The sequence below is a fragment of the Pyxicephalus adspersus genome, chromosome 2 (assembly GCF_032062135.1).
Source record: "Pyxicephalus adspersus chromosome 2, UCB_Pads_2.0, whole genome shotgun sequence".
Lineage (NCBI taxonomy): Eukaryota > Metazoa > Chordata > Amphibia > Anura > Pyxicephalidae > Pyxicephalus > Pyxicephalus adspersus.
In genome coordinates this window covers 74,341,543-74,362,181 of record NC_092859.1, presented here as the reverse complement: position 1 = coordinate 74,362,181, position 20,639 = coordinate 74,341,543, and the positions used below count along the sequence as shown (strand labels likewise).

Here is a 20,639-nt window from a genome sequence, read left to right as displayed (position 1 = left end):
TATACATTGTATTCCCAATTGCCTTATGAATCAATAGGACTTGGAATACTTAACCAACTGGGCGGTTAGCCCGCGCCTGGTTCGGGGTAAGAAAACTTGCTACTATCGGTCCCCCGATTTAGAATTATTGCATTTTCAGTATTTTTTAATTATTTATGCATTCTTGTTTAAGCTGATTTTTGTGTTTCTTATTTAATTTTATAATTAAAGTTAATTTTTTTTTTACATGATTGTGTGTTTCAAACTTTATTATATTCAGGATATCTACTAGAACCTTGTTCGGACATATTTCTGTAAGTTACCGGTCTACAATTTAAAAAAAAAAAAAATTTCATGAAAAACAGTGTACCGCTTTTGGTACAGAAATCCAGACATCAGTGAAACGCCCAGGTGGTTAAAGAACCAAGAAGAATATTGGGCACCCAATCAGAAAAGAATAATTGAAGAGCCATCTGAAAGGAACAGTTGTATGTAACAAGGATTCCTTGATTACTGGTAGGATATCCCTTTGGAACAAAACCCACCAGTAACCCTATGTGAGCACCACCTGCATTCCCAAACTCAGAGCCAGACCTAGCCTAAGGCACCTTAACAAATAGAAAATGAATTTATTGATTGTTATCTGGTTTAGAACGCTCAGACTGTCAGTCTCTATAAACAACGCAATCATTTGTATTTTGTTCTAATATATTAACAGTATAAATTGGATTTCTTTGCTACACCTTCCCCAGAGTCCGAAGATAAATATTTTAAAGGGTATTTATTATATATTGTTCTTGCAAATGTGCAGGATATTGCTTCAAGCTCTAACATCAATGTACTTAATTTATTCTACACTAAGTATTCTTAGAATATAACTATTTGCAAATTGCATTTCATTATAAAAATGCATATTTATAAGTAGCATTTATGGACAACAAATACACTTACGTTCATAATTAAATTATGAGTAGTATTGTGGTTATGTATATTTAAAAGTATCAAGCAGTTCAAAAACTTCAATATTTCTTGGTATACTCGAGAGAGACATCAAATCTTGGGAAAATTAAAATTAACATGCTGCCAGGCATTATTATTATTGCTGACAAATGTAGTACCATCAAACAGCCCAACCAGCAAATGACTGCTGTCACTGCTACAACACATCATAGCATGATGGTGACCATCTGATGGGGTCAAGCACTTGTCATCACAAAAAATAATTAAATCAACTTTCTCTTGTAATAAAATCATACTGTTCTTTTTAGTACAATTACAAAATGGTAGCCTACCTACTTACTTGCCAGATTCTGAGGATGCAGCATAGTCACGTGACCCATTGTGTGTGTGCCTTGATCGTCTGTTTCTTGGTCTCAAAACTGTGTATAGTGAAAAAGTAATACATTGTGCATGTTAACAGTGCTTTCTCGGTATAGCTGTAATAACCATAAAATACAATCATAATACATATTATATTATTTTCATAAAATTATACCAACCTGCCATTTGTGGCTCATCTTTGGCCCCATCACAATATGCAGCATGTTGCTCAATCTGGTTCTGGGAGAACTTGCAACCACACATTGGACATTCTACATCAGAAGGAATCATTGACTCCCCACATGCCATCAACTCGGTCGGAGTGTCATTCAAACAGCAAACCTGCAATCATAAAAAAAATAAAAAAGCACATTTTTGTGCTTTGCCATTGCTTTAAAGTAGCCTACTTTGTAATTTTTATTTTTTAGCCAAAAGAGAGAGCCAGATATCATATTCATATCTATGTATTGTGGTGTGGTTAAAAGCAGGTGTGTTTGTTTGGCCTGGAATAATTCCAATCTACTCATTAGAAAGCTGAGGAACCTGTTTAAAATATCAAAATGTGATACAAGTCATGGAGCAACAATAGTGTTCTGAGAAGTAACACAGAGTGCTGGAGCTTTTGGATTGGCATAACAACCAGAAAAGTACCATTTCCATATGGATAGATCTACAATGGCAGCCTTCATCCTTGGTACAGGTTTACCTGACTAGTATGGGGTGAATTTATCCAATAGGCATGTTGCTTGCTTAAGGGTTAACCATTCTGCAGAATACTGCAGTCCATTATCTCTTTATGGTTAATACATGTGATGTTTAAATCTTAAAGTCTGTTTAAATCTTGGTTTAAACCCTGGTGACACCAGTTGGCATATACTGGAACTACGTTCGTCTCTGGTTTGAAAGATTAGAGATGTCAAAAAGAAACGGTTTTTAACATTTTACATAGACAAAGCGCCATCTACTGGTGGTCAACAATCATACACTAAATATAATTTAACAGCAAATTACTTAATATTATAAACTCTAAAGTACAAAATACTTTACCCTGTAAAAAAGAGGAGAGAATATATACAGGCTAAGCCCATTTGATTTTAATTTTTCCCTTTTAAAATAAATATTTTAACAACAACACACCATGGATGTATTCATAAACATCCAATCCATAGGCTATTCTATTGGTTACAGTTTTGTATGTTAGCATGTAATAACTGCATTTTGTGCTGTTTTTTCAGGTAAAAGAAGTACCTCAGTTTATATTTGAATTAGTTTATATTTGAGTATGTGTGGTACACTTTCAGTTCGGCATACATTTCTGTGAGTTTTGGAAATTGTCCTGCCATTGTCATGGTATTGCAATTTGCTGCAGCATCTTCAGAGCTGATCTTTAAATACGGGGTGGAATGGCAATATCAGCTCCTGCAGTATCGAAATCTAGTAAGTTAACTTCCTTAGCTTTATTCCAATAACATTATATATACATTTAACACATTTTATGCTTTTTTTTTAACCTATAGAAGCCTCGATCATAGAAATCCAAAAGCCCAAAGGCTATTTTTGGGCGCTACATTCTTCAATGTGATGTCAGCAACCTAGCCAGACACTCTTTAGCAGTGTTTCTCAATTAGGATTCCTACAGTAATGAGCAGCTTTTGCCTCTCAGGTCAGTTCCCACTGACATCAATAATCTGGTTATCTGTAAGAGTGACATTCTTCCCAATGACCAGCAATGTATAAGGCATTTTTGCCAAGCCAATGTATTGTGAGTTGTGGATATATTATTTATAGCAGAGGTTCCCTGAAGACCTAGGAAGTTCTTTTTAAGGGTTCCTCCAAGTTAAAATGTTTTGAGATTGGCTGCTCTATAGTATTTTCCTTTGCTCCATAAAAGATTATGTAGGGAGGTGTGGAGGAGTTGGAGAGCAAAGAGAGCATTTAGACAGGAGTAAAGAAGAGGGCAGGAGTGGGGAGCTGTGCCAAGGATCTGAATAGACAAATTTGACATCATGTTCATAAGCATTTTCTAAGTTGATAAAAACAGTTTATGGAAGGGAAAGACACTGCAAGTAAAAATGTAAATACCTAGTATTAGATACAGGATATAGTTCTTTAAAAAATTCACTAAAACTGTATTGACATTCTAAAATGTCTGCTGGTACTTAAGTATGCAGATCAGGACATCTTGTTGTACATCTCAGCTAAGTCGAATAAAAAAACAATATGTCTTGTAAAGGCACAAGAAAGCACTTGAGAGGGTCTTCTCTGATGCCCAGAAGACTGGGGAAGAAAGCAGACACCTTTTTTCACAACTGCAATGTGAGAAGCATTTGCTCCCTCCTTCACAGCACTAAGTTCTCATCCTTCTAAGGTGTCTCTAACACTGCTGGATCTGCTGTAATTTGATTTTCAGCTTGGAAACTGCCGCAATTAGAACGAAGGTGGAAAAACAATAAATGCTGGTAGTTGCTGCTTCCTAAAGCGTACCTAAACTCAGAAATTTCACTTCACATAAAAAGGTAGACAAACAACAAGTGCAACAACCAATCAAAAAAAAAAAAAAAAAAAAAAAAAAAAAAAAAAAAGAGGTGCTTAATTCTCGATCGCCTAGGTGAATGAATAGGAGCGCAAAGCCTCCGGAGATACCTATGTCACACATCCGAGGAGGGTCTGTAGTGCTCCTTTTGCGCATACCTGAGCATTTCAGGCATGCACAGAAGGAGCCTTTTTGTTAAAAAAAGGGAAACAATTGTCGATCTCAGTCATGGGCAGTGAGATTGGCAAGGTTTTTTTTTTTTTTTTCAAACTACGTCACCCAAACTTGTACCCGCAAGAAGAGAAAAAGATGGCAGATGGATTTTTGTTTTGGGCACTTTTGAGTTTACTTCCTCTTTACGTAGAGTGTAAGAGTAAAGCCTCATGTCTATCATCCACCCTGCTCTAAATTATAATACAACAAACCATTCAACACATTATTCTTTGTTTTGTTATTCAGACAATTTAAATCACAATAATTTGCCCCAAACAGTCCCTGGACATGGCATGCAGTGTCTGAAAAAAATATGCAGCAACATTGCCAAAAGCAACAGCCTGAAAAATAAAGGAAAATAAACAGACACATCAGTTTCAGTATTAACCTTTTTCTTAAATGGAACCACATGGTTACGATAAAAAAGGTACCTATTTATGTATACGGTCATTCTTCTCACTAAAAAGTTCTCACTTTTTGGGAGTGCGAGTGAAATGCCATTATGTTATCCATTTATACCTGTAATAATGCACAAAAGTGAATATACTTTTAGGTTTTTGTCATTATTTTTTCTGACTGTTGTGATGACAGTAACAAATACCAAAAATCCTGGACAGTGTCTTTTCTCAGAATATGACATACTTGTAAATGTGTGCCTAATAACTACAGTTCAGTCAGTGAAGTAGTTTGGCTTTATTGTACAGACCTTAAAGAATGTGGTCACCATGGAAACACAAAAAGATAAAAAATATTTTAAAAAACAACAATATCTGACTTATTCAGCTTAAAAAGAAGGGCAACTTTGCTCCAACTATCACTGCAATCAATTCTATCACTTCAAAAATAAATATTTTAAATATTTTTTTTGCCTCTATAATGGTATTTGTGCATCATTGTTTCTATACTTTGTGTAAGTATGCCTTCCACAGCCATACAAAAGACTTAAACCAAATTGATAAAAACAACAGCCTTAATGCCTACTATGCATATATTACATAAGGAGGTGCAGTGATCTGTTGCCCATCTAGTGAAAACCAGGTTGCCCGTCACTTAGCAGAGGATTTTGTATATGCATTAATGACACTTGCAGCCCTATTTTTTGACAGTCGGCTGTGACAGTTTTGACACTAGCTGGGAAAATATGTGTTTACTGAAGTGACCTCCTTGCTCTGTTTTCCACACCTCTCTTCAATGTTTCTTCTGCCTGTCTGTAACAATTTATTGCTCTGTACTATTGCTTTCTCTCCAAAACTTCAGCCATCACAGTCAAAACATAACACAAAGAATGGAATACAGAAGTCGAAATACTCGAATGGACCAATGTGCCTGTCCCTTTACATCAGTCTTTCTGTCTGACTTCAAGTAATGTACATGTACCAAATTGCTGGCCTGTTACAGGTAAATGTGGTATTTAGATGAAAACAATGACAACATTGTAGGCTATAAAGTTATGGGAAAAATAGGGCAAAGTAAAGAAAATAACTGACATAACAAGAGTGGTGTAAAAGACAAAAGGGGAAGTGCTGGAGACAGGCTGTACAAGAAATATTAAAGTAATTGCACCAATTAAAAATGCAGATCTCCTTAACATACATATTCATAGCATACTGCTGTATAAAATACACAGCCTAGGTAACCATTACACAATCACAATATTATGAAATACTTTGACATATTTTTGCAACACTACATCTTTGCTTTGTGTGTGTATTCCTAGTTTGCATCACTCAGCATAATGTACACTGAGGTTAAAGTGGCTACAGTAAAAAAATAAATAAATAAATAAAAAAAGGAAAATACATCTGCCCTTTGTCAAATGTAAACCTAGAAAATATGTACAGGTAGGTTGCCACTGCAACATCCAAAACTCCAAAATGCTGATAGGCCAACCACTACGTAGTTCTGTTATGGCCTAAATACTGACTACAGGTACTGACCTGAAACACAAATACACCTACGTACATATAACTTAAAACTGATCAAAATTACGTCATGCCTGAAGCTACTAAGCTCATATGATAACCAGCAATTTTAAGCGGTTAGCAATAGAAGCCGGTGTTCATTTTGAATCGAATTACAACAAAGTGACTAGTGTGTAGAAAAAAAATCTTTTACAGACAACTAATTTGGGGAAAGGTTTACAGTGCAGATGACTGTGTATTAAACAGATGTTTCACTGGTGACTACTGTATAAACATAAATGAATTTGTATGACTTGTTAGTAAAGCACAGGCTAGTCCAGGTGGCCAAGTACCAAGCAAACTCCAGTCAAAAGATTAGTATGTTTTTAAGATCCCAGTTCAGGTAGCTGACAGCTCTGTACAGATGGCTAGAGTAAGAGTAACACCACAGTATTTTGTCTGTATTAATCTAGTCTCCTATCTGGTGTATTTGTAGATGAATGTAGCATTCCCTGTTCCTCCTGCAGCCATATCCCACAAGAGACCACTTACAAAAGAATAGTAGTTCTCTATACCCTTGAGCCTTCCACATGACACACATGTTTTCCAAGTCCATATGCATGTTCTCTTAAGAAATAGGAATTGTGATATTCTTTCAAGCTGACTACATTATCAGCCTAAATAGAAAAATCTTTTCCCCAACATATGATACATAATGAATGTGCATGCTAGGAGAAAAGAAGCTCATCCCAAAGCTGAGGTACAGGCAAAACAGTAACTTTGTTAATTAAGGGTAAGTTTATACGTTACCTCCCTGGACCTAAAACTAAAATTTTTGCCTTACATAAAAGGGTAGACATAAGGTACATAAGGTAGAAATGACCTTCTTTTTTGGGGGGAGGGGTTTTAACCTGCCGCAATCAAGACAGATAGGGAGCGCAGAGCATCATGAGATACGTAGGTCATGCATCCTGGGAGGGTACTTGGCTCCTCGATCTTGAGCATGCGCAGAAGGAGTCTTTTCTTCAATATGGGGAAAAAAATGCAGAAGGCCAAAGAAGATGACGTCGTCCGGTACTTTCTCTGCACCGGGACTATGAGAGACCCAATACAGGAAACTTTTTTTTTTCCAGTTTAATTTCGCTTTTATATGGAGGAGGTGCTGGGACAAGCAAAGGTGGCCAAGGACACCCAAAAACTCCCATGGGACAGGTTATGAGACTATGGCAGGGAGATTCCATGGTTGGGATTTTTCTATAATATTCATGAAGGCAAGTGGCTGACTTAGCACACCATGCTTCACCTATAAGTAATATACCCATTTTTGAAAGGGATGGTCCTTTAACGGGTGCATTATGTTCACTGAGACCGGACATACCATTGACTACGACTATCACTTACCTGTGATGAACATGTCTCTGTTAAATCTGGTTGGTTCTCTTGATCGTTATCCTGAATTTCTAAACTAGGTTGTGTCTCTGCAGGGTAAAGTAAATATGTTTAAAACAACAGACCATCTATTAGATGAGATCTATAGGATGAACTGCAAACCAATCTAATATAATATTTACTGTAATAGACAACCCAGTTAAAGGATGCCATGTTTCAATATATCTAACAGCAATTTAGTATTTTTTTTTTTTAAATGCTTTGCAAGTACCCAAAGTTTGTCTCGATATATGTAGTGTCTCAGTGCTAGAAAATATAATTCTGCACAACTTCAATCTACATACATTCAGTGCTAATAGGTTTCTGAAATGTTTAATTAGTTATACACAATATATAATAGACTTTATTGCATAGCCTCTAGTTTACATTTAGTGGCCTGATGTGAAAACATAGCTAAAAACATACAGTTATCTAAAAATGTAGTAAAAATGTAGTAAACATGATACCTGGACAGAGGTTTTCTTGGTGGATATTCCCAATGGAAAGTTCTGAATTCAGACAGCTTTCATCCCTCGCATTAGCTGGTGAGGTAGGACTACAAATGTAAAAAAAAAATGAACTTACTCTCTGCAACAGCATTTTACTATGTAGTTTTAGATAAAGTATAAAATCTGCACATTTGCATTAAAAAAATTGGTTGTTACGGAAAGAAATAATTTGTCAAAGCTTTTTTTTTCTGCAATGTACAGTTGCAATTTTAGTTTCAATTTAACTCAATTTCAATTTAGACAATTTCAGTGGAAATATTTTTATGAAGTGTACATAGGGAAACCTGATATTGGCTACATTTTAAGCCACTTTTACAAAAATGACAACAAAATAGTAAAAAAATTATTTATAAAATATTAAATGAAACTATTAAACCAATACTTAATTAGGCCACCTACCTTTGTATACAATAATTTGTTTATCCCAATCTATAATTATTTTACTTTCCAATCAGTTGCCCTCATTAAAGAACTTGAAAAAAATTGAGTGATTGGGATTGGGTTTTTTTTTGTATGGTTTTAGAGCCACATTTTGTGAATGCATTTGCAATATGCAAAGGACCCCACATAGATATATGCTTTTGAATTTTTGTATTTGTGAGCTTTATATTGGTATACCTATTTTCAAAAATGGTTGTGAGGCATTCATTTTAGTACTGCCAGATCTTTTGTATAACAGTTTGATGCTTATAGAAGAACCTCAACATCAATACAAACAACAACAGTTGGTGTCAAAGTCCATACATCTACAATCAGAAAGCAATTGCACCAATATAGCAAAATAGATAAACTAGGAAAAAGCTTTTGGTGTACAAAAACAAAAAAAACAAAAAACAAAAAAAAAAAAAAAAAAACAGCAGGACTAGTTTGTTTCAGGAAACTTTTTTCGATATGTATAGAACCAATGTGCTGTGGACAGATCATAGTAACCATAGATATGTGTGAAAGCATAATCAAATGGCATTTTAAAGGTGAAGTATTTCTATGTACCTATAAATCTAGGTAATTATATGCGAAATATACATATTATATTCACACACACACACATATATATGCATACATACATACACACAATACATTTTATTTTTTTATTTTTTTTACAGCAGACCTGCCTGAGATGTACAAGTTGTTGCTCAGGCTTCCTGCTCTAGCCTTTTAGCAAGTCTGCTCAAGTGTACCAGTGAGATTTATTGTGACCAGCCATACAACAAACACTTAGCAGACAGCTAGGATTTATAATAAAATATCCAGGTGGTGAAACAGAGTCCACAGAGGCTGCTTCTGCCTCCCAGCTCACGCTTGTTGAATAAGAAAATAAATAGAAACACCATGTAAGAGTAACAGAGATGGGAGCACATCAGGTGACACAATGCAAGACTCTGTGAGCCAGAATGCATCATTAATGAATTTAAAGCAGAACACTGCACTTTTCAATTACCTTTTACTTCCCACCATGCAATCTGTTTTTATCATTACACCAAAAGAAACAAAGACCATCCATATTGGTAGCATCCTAATGAAATATTATGTAATAAAATGTCAGTGGTTACATTATACACACAATATATCAAGGCCAGACAAACTCCAGAGGTAATATAACCAATGTACTTGAATACTGATGATACCTAGATTTTGGGAGCCATTTATAATGAAGTCAATATAAACATATCTTTTATAGGTCTTTAAGGCCTTGTATATATCAATGCATTTAAGCTCTCTGCCTCAAGGAAAATGCATTTCAGTCAAGAAATCTTACTATTTACAGACGCTTTGTACGTGTCGAACAAAAATAAGGCAAATGTGGGCAATTTTTACTGGTTTCATCATTTTCCTATTTAGTTCAATATTTCTATCTGAAAGAATTTTGAAATGTATTACCTTTCCAACTTTCCAGGAGATTTTAACTAGCAAGCTCCTGGTTACTTTGATTACTGGCGTCCTTGCAAAACACAGGGGTAATTGTTGCCTTTCAACACTAGGCTTGAGATTTTAACTGCCAAATATGATTGTTTCTGATTGCCTTGGGTAAAAATCTAGCATTAATGAAGACATCTAGTACAGCACAACCTTAAACAACACAGTGCTAATGTCAGCTATTGTTTACTATTGGGGGGGAAATAGTAGAGCATTTCCAGTGAACCCTCCCCACAGACCAAAATAGGCTGCTTGGCTTTTGCAGCCTGTCCATATAGCACTTGACAATTTCTCCTGTCACCCAAAAGGATCATGAACAAGCATTGCAAATACCAATTACTGAGGCTTAAGGCTCGGGTTTTAAAATCCTAGAAGACCCTATCTGCAGGTAAAGTCTCTTTGTCCCCCACTTTCCTAATTTGTTTAGGTTCCTTCTCATAATCAGTGGTATTATGCCCAGCTTCATCAACACTGGGCACAGAGCTGGAGTGCCTTTGTTACAGAACATTATAATGTAAATTTTACTGGGAGATTTAAAAACATGCAAATCCTTGAAAGCCCTATAGGAAAAGTAAGCACTATATAAGCATCAGGAATAGTGAAATACATGTACTGTATGCTGAATAGGTTTGTGAGATGTAAATGTGGGCTTTATTATGCACATTTCAGCTGCACTAGTTTTCCCTCTGGATGTACTTGCTTCTAAAACTAGGCAGGCGATAAATAGTACCATTTGTTGTATATTTCAAGAGCACACATTATAGATGAAAATGATCCAGACATACCGGAGTCATTTGGTGTTCCGCTACATTCAGCATTTCACCTGCAGCACTTAATACCCCAATAAAGTTACACTGTAGCAGTGCTTCCACTAATTTTCAGACGATTACATTAACAGCTCTAACTACTCTCCAAACAAGTTGTCTCCCCTGTGACAAGAATATTGCTTGCTCTTGAAACATGTTTATGTAAAAAGAAATGCACCGAAAGCATGAAAAATGATTGTGCTGCTAGGAAAAGCACTCCAGAGACATGGCGTCTGGGCCAGAGCCAAGTGACTGCTAGATTCTGTGTGGGAAAAGAAGAGTCCCACAGAAAAGAGTGACAGCTTTTCCACCTGATGGTCAGCTGGTACTGGTCATTATCAGTGGTAAACATTACAAAATCTAGGACACATGGAAGGGAAACAGAATGTGTGTGCTATCTCACCTCTCCTCAACCACCCCTTGAGTTTCTTCATCAAAATTACTTGGCAGCACGTTGGGTTCCTAAAAAGAAAAACACAAAAAATAAGTTTCATAATCTAAGTAAGTTGTTATCACAATACTACTACCACTTACAAACTTCAAGTGCAAAAGAATAGACGAAAAAAAAAACATTCTACATACGCACAACCCCTCATGACCCCCAAATGCCAGCTTATCATTATTAAACCAGAAACATTGTCTGACCCCCATCTCCATAACAAAAGACAATACCAATCACCCTGATATGTAAAAATGGATACAGGCAGAATTGAATTGGCTTTCTTATTGGGTGTGTTGGTAAAGGTTGATATAAAGGAGACAAGACATGTCATGTGTATACCCCATCAGCCAAGTTTAACTGGAATTCCAATTAATTTCTATCCAAAAGAACCCGTGAGAGGGGCTGAATATTGTACATTTGTGTGCAGTGTTTTAAAATGTTGTTTCTTTTACCACTATAGGGCAAAGGAATTAAAGTGAAAATGGGTACAAAGGGTAGAAGTGCACTTTACTAATAGCTGAGCATAAAAATGAATGCACAGCAACAGGAGCAGAAATAACATTTTTTTTTTAACAATAAACACCTGTCACATATCCCCAACTCTTTATAAGTCTACATGAATACATTTCTGATTTGGGACTATACCACTTCAGTATAGTTATACTAACATATATAACAGATTAAATAGCATACACGTACCTCACTTTAAAAAGTATATCTGATGCTACTAGATCTGCTTTTCATTTAATATAAATTTAAAAAGGGCAAGGCATTAAAGAGATAGCTCAGGACCCTTCAAACATCCCTGCTGCACTTTTCAGTGTGCTAGCAAAACATTACAGATGTTACTTTATATTCCACAGACACAAACACAAAAAAATAGAAACTTATACAAAGCTAAATATGTAAAATATTATTAAAAATTTATATATTTAAATGTAATACTATGCTATGTAAATAAGCCTTTAATCGAATAAATATTATACCGGGTTTTTCATCCAGCATGTTTAACTTGGAAGTGACTGCCTGGTTCAGTTGGGTGGACCTCTATCACCCATTTGTAAACCCTCTAAATCCTAAGCCAACTACCAACCTCTTTCCTTACACAGTAACGTGAACAGGCAGGGCTGTACTGAGAGCAGTATTTCACAAAGGCTATTACTGCGAGAATAAGAGCATATTTCTCTGCCTTAGACAATAAGACAGAACATCAATAGCAGCCATGCACGCACCACAGGAACTGTAGTTTGGGACACAGAAAAAAACAATGGCAAGCAAACTCAGTGACCTGGGCTAAAAATGAACACAGTATAACTATAAGAGGCTAATCAGAAACAATGTGATCACACTAAATTACTGAATGAAACAAGACTATCTTGTCCGTTCTCTAAACTACAGCTTGTATAGCAAACCACCACACACACAGCCATTTCTTTCTCTTAGTTATTCTGTTTTCTGATAAATAAGATATCAAATATATGTTTTTTGTAATAAAATCTAAAATCTGTGTTCTGAATTATTATATATATTTATATATATATATAGATAATCCAGGACACAGATTTTAGATTTTATTACAAAAACAAATATTTTGGTTTGGGTCAAGATAGTGCTGTTTGTCCCCCAGCTCCTTTTAGCTGGGCGCACCACCCAGCACTTTTCAGTAACCACCCAGCTGTTTTTGAGTGGCTACTAAAAAGCTTGGTCACAATACATGTGGCGCCGCTCACCTACAGCTTCTTCTTATCCAAAAAATTTCTGGGAAGAACACTGAAGAAACTGACAAACACAGATTGAAGGACTTTTACTAGCTCTAGGTAAAACATATATTGTTTATTGCGTGAATTCTGAAGATGAGTTTAGATAATGACTTTCTATCTGCCTGGAGTTAAAAAAAGAAAAAAAATATTTATAGGCTATACCACTTCTGGTCTCATACTCTTGACATCCTCTAAAGCTATGTAACTGGTTGACCAGGCTGTTAACCAGGATCTAATCCCCAGCTGTTCTTGATGTACAGATTCCACAAAGAAGAGAACTGCATCCAGGATCCCCAGCATGGACGGGTCCACCTTAGTAACCTTAGAGTAGAAGACTTTTATAGTCAGATTGTACTTCTCGATGAACCTGGGTGTTGCATTTAGAGGCGCATAGCCCATGACAGCCTGAGTTTAGAAGAATATGGGTTGAGGCAGACAAAGGAGCATTGCGAGATACAGCTATTATTAATTTCAGATTAATTACAGCTAAATGATTAATAAAAGTATTGCAGCAAATGCTCCATTTAATGTTTTAAAGGACTATCTTTAAGATATTATTATTATTTTAAACTTAAATAATATATTTTTCTGAAACAGATGTGCCAGCATGTAGAAGAAACCCAATTGCAAGTAAAAACGTGCCAAATGTCCTATTCTTGGCTTTGACAACCTTCAGCACATGGCACACAATGACATTTGAGGCACATCCACTAACTCTGAATATGTAGAGTTTCATATACAAGGCCCGACCCAGCCACCTCCCTAATATCAGGGAAAGCTGTAGATATTGGCATGTTGAACGATACCCGCATCCCTGAATTTACCCTGGGATACCCTGGGTTTTAGGGCTGATCTAGGGGCAGAAGTGCATTATGTTTGAGACTTAAAGCACATGCATTGGAGCTGATCTGAGAAGTGAAATGGAAAATATTAACTTGTACACTTCTTTAGAAATGCTCTTAGCTAGATATTCCTTGTTTTTCAAGTGTTCTCCTTTCTAGGTATTAGAAGAAAGTGTCAGAGTGGTGCAATGCTGCCACCTTCTGTCCACTCACAAAACATCAGGCTAAAGATATTAGCTCAGGAATCAAGGTTATACCCACACATTTGGTTAAGTGAGATTTCTGTTCTGAAACTATTCATGGGAATAACTTTGTATTTTTCCCAAGCAGTTAGGCTTATTATGGACATTTTAAAGCACCTTGAAAAATATATACAGCACATATGTTTATCTATTTGATTATCAAAGGTAAATTTTGACATAGGGCCAGAAAACTGTACCATAGAACTATTCCTCTAATTTCATGCATTAGTGTACTATACAACACTAATTTCACAGAAGGGTACCTGCCTGTGCCTTTTTTTTACCATGTTTTATCACAATAAAAAATGAGTTTTTAGACAGCCAGACAACTTACTGTAGAAAAATTACAAGCCTTCCAGGATGTAGCTGTTCAAATATGCTGGGCCAAGACAGAATGAAAACTAGCCAAAATTGCTTTACAGAGTGAATTAGCCATTGATTAGCCAACAGAGTGAAGTAGCCATTGATATAGAGGCACTCTATTCAAGTATCCCTCATGAGAAGGGTTGAAATGTAGTTAACTTTTTAAGTGAGCTTAATCAAAAAACATTTCCTTAAAATCAATTCATTTTGTCATTGTTAAGATACATCCTATGTAGAGGAATATCTTTGTATTTGATGGAAACACCTGCCTCCAGGTACAGGGAGTTGCTATGGGGACACGATGTGCCCCCACATATGCAAACCTGTACCTGGGGGTATGGGAGAAAGATGTTCGCAGATGAGACCTTATCGATATACCTTCCCCACATATTATTGTGGAGAGGTATATCGATGGCGTGTTTCATCTGGGTTAGTTCTTTGTCTTAATTGAACAAGTTCTTTAAAAAGATTCAGTTTAATTCATATAATCTAAAATTCACCATGAAAACTAATGTTTCAATTCCTTTTTTTTTGGATGTACTAAATAACAAAAATGACTCTAACACCCTAACTTTAAATTTGTTCCGCAAATCTACTGCGGGCAAAACTTTTTTACTTGCGAGAAGTGCACACCCTGTAAATCTGGAAAACAGTATTCCATACTCACGGTATATCAGACTTTGAAGAATTTGTACACAGGACAGCGATTTTCAAATAGCTGCAGAAGAACTGCGCAATAGACTCACAAAGAGGTTATAGTCATAAAACTTTGAAAAAGGCCCAGAGACGATCCAAATCGTTTACTTGAACACAGTTATTATTCAATAAAAAGAGTTGCAAAAAAAAACACCTAAAACAAACATTATTACAAGATACACACAAAACCATCAAGAAATGAAAAATATTAGAGAGAAATTTTGGCCCCGATTAAAGGCAGATTCAGAAATAAATAGGCATATCACTCAATATACGTTAATTACATAAAAAATTGCCCTCACTGAAAGATAAGTTAGTCAAGTCATTTCAGTCCAGCAAAGGACATCCCGTTAGCGGACAATAGTCCTGTGGGAACACATCATTGTAAAAAATGTAATCAGTGAATCAGTGTCGGTGGATCTATACCAAACAAGAAAAATTTGGAATTCCCATTAAACATACTCATTGCTACTTTTATATTTGTCAAAGAGGGTTATCTACTTAGCATTTTGCAATTGTGGATGATATTGTATGTAGGCAAAACATTTAGGAATCTAAAGAAAAGAATTTACAAACGTGTATAATGTCACTAGTGGTAGGATTGTCACTCCACCATATGGGTATATACCAGGGGTCAGCAACCTTTACTATCAAAAGAGCCATTTTGCCTCCTCTTCCACTAAAGAAAAATAGTCTGGAGCCGCAAAACATAACACAGTTTATAAACTTTTAAAAGTTTTAATATTTTTTTAATTTCACCTGTTACAACAAGTGTGCATGTGTAGGCCTACTTTGAAATAAATTAAACACTGAACTATGCCCCTAGAAGCCTCCAGCTTCTAACGTATCATCCTGTTACATTACAAGCTGGAGGCTTCTAACGTAACAGGGTAGATTTTTTTGATGGGCAGAGTTCTTTATGTTCTGACGATGCCTTAGCGATGAAATTTTAAGGGGTGTTAGCCACAGGTGTCCCTCATTTGCAGCTTTAATTTTGTTCACCTGTACCCCCCAATCTTGAGTAATTGGGGTTCAGGTGCTAGAAGCCTCCAGCAATGTGTAACAGGGTAGATTTTTTTGATTGGCAGAGTTTTTATAAATTTTTAGGAGGTGTTAGCCACAGGTGTCCTGTACTTGCTTCTCAAATTTTTTTCACCTGTACCTCCGTTTCCAGATAAATTGGGGTTTAGGTGCTAGAAGCCTCCAACAATGTGTAACAGGGTAGGGTTTTTAGGAGGTGTTAGCCACAGGTGGACCCCACTTGCACCTCTAATTTTGTTCACCTGTACCCCCTTCCTGTTCCAGAGGAATTGGGGTTCAGGTGCCTCCAGCAATGTGTAACAGTAGATTTTTTTGATGGGCAGAGTTCTTTATGTTCTGATGATAGCCTAACAATTACATTTTAGGGGGTGTTAGTCACAGGTGTCTCCCACTTGCACCTACATTTTTGGTTTTGTACATCTCCCCATTCCAGAGGAATTGGGGTTCAAAGGAGGGGGATGTCATTGTACGCACCCATTTGTACACGCCCCGTGGTAGATTTATTTCACTGGTAGATTTTTTTCATTAAAACACCGGATAGGGAATCCCCCTCCTCCGCAGTGTCTTGGGAGGAAGGGGATCCCCCATCAGAGATCTCCCCGCGGCAGCCGAAGGGAGCCACAACAAGGAGGCTGAAGAGCCGCATGCGGCTCCGGAGCCACAGGTTGCAGACCCCTGGTATATACCATAAATATAATGTAGATGAGATGTATTGTATTGGATCAAGTTCCTCCCAATGAAAGAGGGGGCAATCCAGATAATGTTACTAAAGAGAGAGATGAAATGGATCTTTACATTAAAAGCCACAAAATATCCAAGCTTAAATAGGATTATCAGCTGTAAACCAAAAAGAGTGTTTCATGACATCATATGTAAATTTAAAAAAAAATACTCCTATGCATCCTTTGCTGCCATGGATATACTTGCCTCTTAACTAATTTCCCCTTTTTTTCATGAATATGCTTATTATGTGATTTCTTTTCTGTGTTGATTTGCATGCACTTGTGATTCTTTGTATAAAAGAAACTGTAATGAGAAGTTTCTTTAAAAGAAATGCATTTATATATGTTCATTTGTATCTCAGGGGTATCTGGACCACGTGACTCCGCTATTCATTCCTGTTCCTCCTGTCCCCCTTGATGTTACCTGGTACAACATGGTTGGTATAGGATGGGACGTGGGTATTCTTTGCCTTGACAGCAAGTTGCTGCCTAGTAAACCGCGCCCTGGATGTCCCCTGGCGCCGCATTGTACAAATGCAGTGCTCAACTCTGAAATGTTTTTAAGCTGGGTGGGAAAAAGCTATTGGTGGGTGGTGGCCTCTGTACTATGACCCAACTCATCGGTAATCACCCATAAATAGCCAGGTGGTTACTGAAAAGTGCTGGGTGGTGCGCCCAGCTAAAAGAGTCTGCGGAGAACACTGAAATGTATTTCCGCTTCCTGTTGGGTGCAGCCGTCAGTGGAGGATCTGGGACTCCCCAATGCATCATTCTGACGTATAGGAGTGTCCGGTGGATGCGGTCCTGCCCCACGTCATTCTATGAAGTGGGGACGGATCCCACACACATGGGACGCCAATACTTTGTTGCTTTGGGTATAATATGATTTTTGTTATCTAAATATTGAGTATAATATTTTATAGGAACCTAATTCTTTGATATTGTCATAGTACATTGGATTGATTATATAAAATTTATGTTGATTTTAAGTCTATTTATTTGCTTCATCCTGAAGAAGCGGTTAAAAAATACAGCGAAACGTGTCAATGTTTAACAAAACCATCAAGAGACTCTGTATTGTCAAAAAACCCATGTTATAGATCTTTTGGGAAAAAAAAATTTGTGATGTGCATTTCTATCATTGCCTTTGTTATAGGCAGCGGTCTTATTTTATCTTGTTCTTAAAAATGATGGATTAATATTTATTGGTTTTACTATATGCCTTTAAAGTCCCGTCTTTCTGCACGCCAGTCTTGTATTACCTATATAATATGGGATGTGGCATTGTTGGTTTTATATAGTGTTTCACTGATCAGCAAATATTTGTTGAATGCATGTTGGAACCAATGACAGGATAGATGGAAGATGGAGGATCCCTAAAAATCAGTTTAAAGAACTAGGTTTCAAGTTGAGGGAAAGGACCTCCAAGGTTATATTCTGTGGAGTATTGGCTGTGCCATGCCCAACACAGGAAAGGCAGAGGGAGCTTAGACAGCTAAACGCATGGCTTAAGTCCTGGTGTAATAGGGAGGGGTTTGGGTTCTTAGAGCACTGGGCTGACTTTTTATTGGGGTACAACCTGTATGCCAAAGATGGTTTGCACCTAAATGGAAGGGGGTCTGTTGTGCTAGGGGACAGAAGTAGGGGAATGGTGCAGGGATAAACTAGGACAGAGGGGGTGGGACAGTTAAATAAGGTGAAAGAATGGGTAATCAGGTGTCATCCACTAGTAGAGGGTGGATTGGGGATAGATGGGGGAGGGTTATAGATAAATTAAAGGAGTTTCCCATGCTACACACAAACATTGGAGTGTGCAGTATTAATTGTACTGAAAAACAAAAGGATTTGGAAAGCAGTGCTGGTAAATGTAGCAATGGTTTAAACAGCCTGTTCACCAATGCTAAAAGTCTTGCAAACAAAATAGGGGAGTTGGAAGCTTTAATGAGTGAAGACCATTATGACTTAGTTGGCATTGCTGAATCCTGGCTTTGTTCTTCACATGACTGGGTTGTCAATATTCCTGGTTATACTCTCTTTCGTAAAGACAGAGTCAAACGAAAGGGTGGTGGTGTCTGTCTGTATGTGAGAAGTAATCTGTGAATGTGAAAGAAGTAACTGTTTATGGAACAAGCAATGAGGTTGAGGCATTATGGGTGGAGTTGAATGTGGGGATGCACAACACACAATTAATTATTGAAGTCTGCAATAGGCCCCCCAGTGTTAAGAAAGAAATAGAGAATCAACTACTAGCACAGATAGAAAAAGCAGCAAAAAGTGGAAGTGTTTTATTCATGGGAGATTTCAACTACCCTGACATTGACTGGAGTAATGGCACTACAGAAACAGCAAAAGGGAGAAAATTTGTGAATGTAATACAGGATAATTTTATGGTACAATTTATAGAAGCCCCAACTAGAAATGATATTCTGCTGGACCTAGATCTTTCTAACATTGCAGAGCTTATAACAAATGTGCATATAAAAGAGAATCTGGGTAGCAGTGACCATAATATGATTTCATTTAATGTAAGATGAAAACAGTAGGCAGAAACAGGAAAATTAAAAACATTTAATTTTAATAGAGCAATTTCTGCAATATTAAGGGCGATTAAAATTAAAACCTATGTGGCTGATGTTAAAAAAGCCATAAAGAACAAGAAAAAGGTATTCCAAAAATTTAAAAATTAAGGATCACCTGCATCGTTTGAAAACTATAAAGAATAAACTAAAAGATGTAAAAAGGAGATAACGTGCAAAACTTCAAAATGCAAGACAGATTGCAAGAGAAAATAAGGCAAACCCCCCAAAAATTTTCAAATATATTAATAGCAAAAAGATCTGATCTGAGCATGTAGGCAACTTAAAGGATGTCTCTGGGTTGGTATCTGGGGATACAAAGGAAGCTCTGTGTACATGTTCATGTGAAAATGGCAGAGCTCAGGTCCAAATCAAATTAGCGATGTAACTGCCTTAAATGAGTCATAATGGCTCAAAATTGATATGATTGAGAAACAGTTGGGCAAAATTAAGGTTGACAAAGCACCAGGACCTGATGGATTACATCCACGTGTCCTCAAAGAGTTGACCTCAGTTTTTTCAAAGCCATATTTTCAAATTTTTAAAGACTCTAGTTACTGGCATGGTACCAATGGATTGGCGTAAGGCCAATTAACAATATTATTAAACAGGATTTATATAGCGCCAACATATTACGCAGCGCTGTACATTAAATAGGGATTGCAAATGACAGACAGAAACAGACAGTGATACAGGAGGAGAGAACCCTGCCCCGAAGAGCTTACAATCTAGTAGCCAATGTGGTTCCTATCTTCAAAAAGCGAGCAAAGTCATTACCAGCTAACTACAGAGTGGTTAGTTTAACATCCATAGTTGGAAAGGTCCTAGAGCGTTTGATAAAGAAACACATACAGGAGTTTCTGCTAGAAAATAATATTAGTGATAGTCGGCAAGGCTTCAAGAAAGACCGAAGTTGTAAAACAAATTTACCCTCTTTTTAGGAGGAAGTAAGTAAACAGGTAGACAGTGGAATAGCAGTTGATATAAGATACTTGGACTTCGCTAAAGCATTTGATACTGTACCCCACAGACGGGTAATATGAAAGTTAGGGTCAATAGGTTTAGAAAAGTCAGTCTGTAAATGGATAGAGAACTGGCCTAAAGATCGTATCCAGACACTAGTGATTAATGATTCACACTCTGAATGGTCTAAGGTTATTAGTAGTGTACCCCACGGTTCAGTGTTGGGACCTTTACTGTTTAACATCTTTAGAAATGATATAGAGTTTGGGATTAAAAAGACCATTTCAGTGTTTGCAGATGACACTAAACGATGTAATGGAATTAGGTCTGCATAAGATGTCTATAAACTACAAGCAGACCCGGAAGAATTGTTTAATTGGACATCCAAG

The 20,639-nt window shown here is 36.8% G+C and overlaps 1 protein-coding gene across 1 annotated transcript in view; it reads right to left on the bottom strand.

The window, feature by feature from the left end:
• The window catches only part of UIMC1 (ubiquitin interaction motif containing 1), a 48,918-nt gene that overhangs the window by 8,735 nt on the left and 19,544 nt on the right, over nt 1–20,639 (bottom strand). Inside the window, exons 6-10 of the mRNA XM_072401034.1 lie at nt 11,007–11,065; nt 7,842–7,930; nt 7,348–7,424; nt 1,479–1,641; nt 1,280–1,358 (exon numbers count right to left, since the gene is read on the bottom strand). Coding sequence (XP_072257135.1) covers nt 1,280–1,358; nt 1,479–1,641; nt 7,348–7,424; nt 7,842–7,930; nt 11,007–11,065 — 467 coding nt within the window. The remainder of the gene's footprint in view (nt 1–1,279; nt 1,359–1,478; nt 1,642–7,347; nt 7,425–7,841; nt 7,931–11,006; nt 11,066–20,639) is intronic.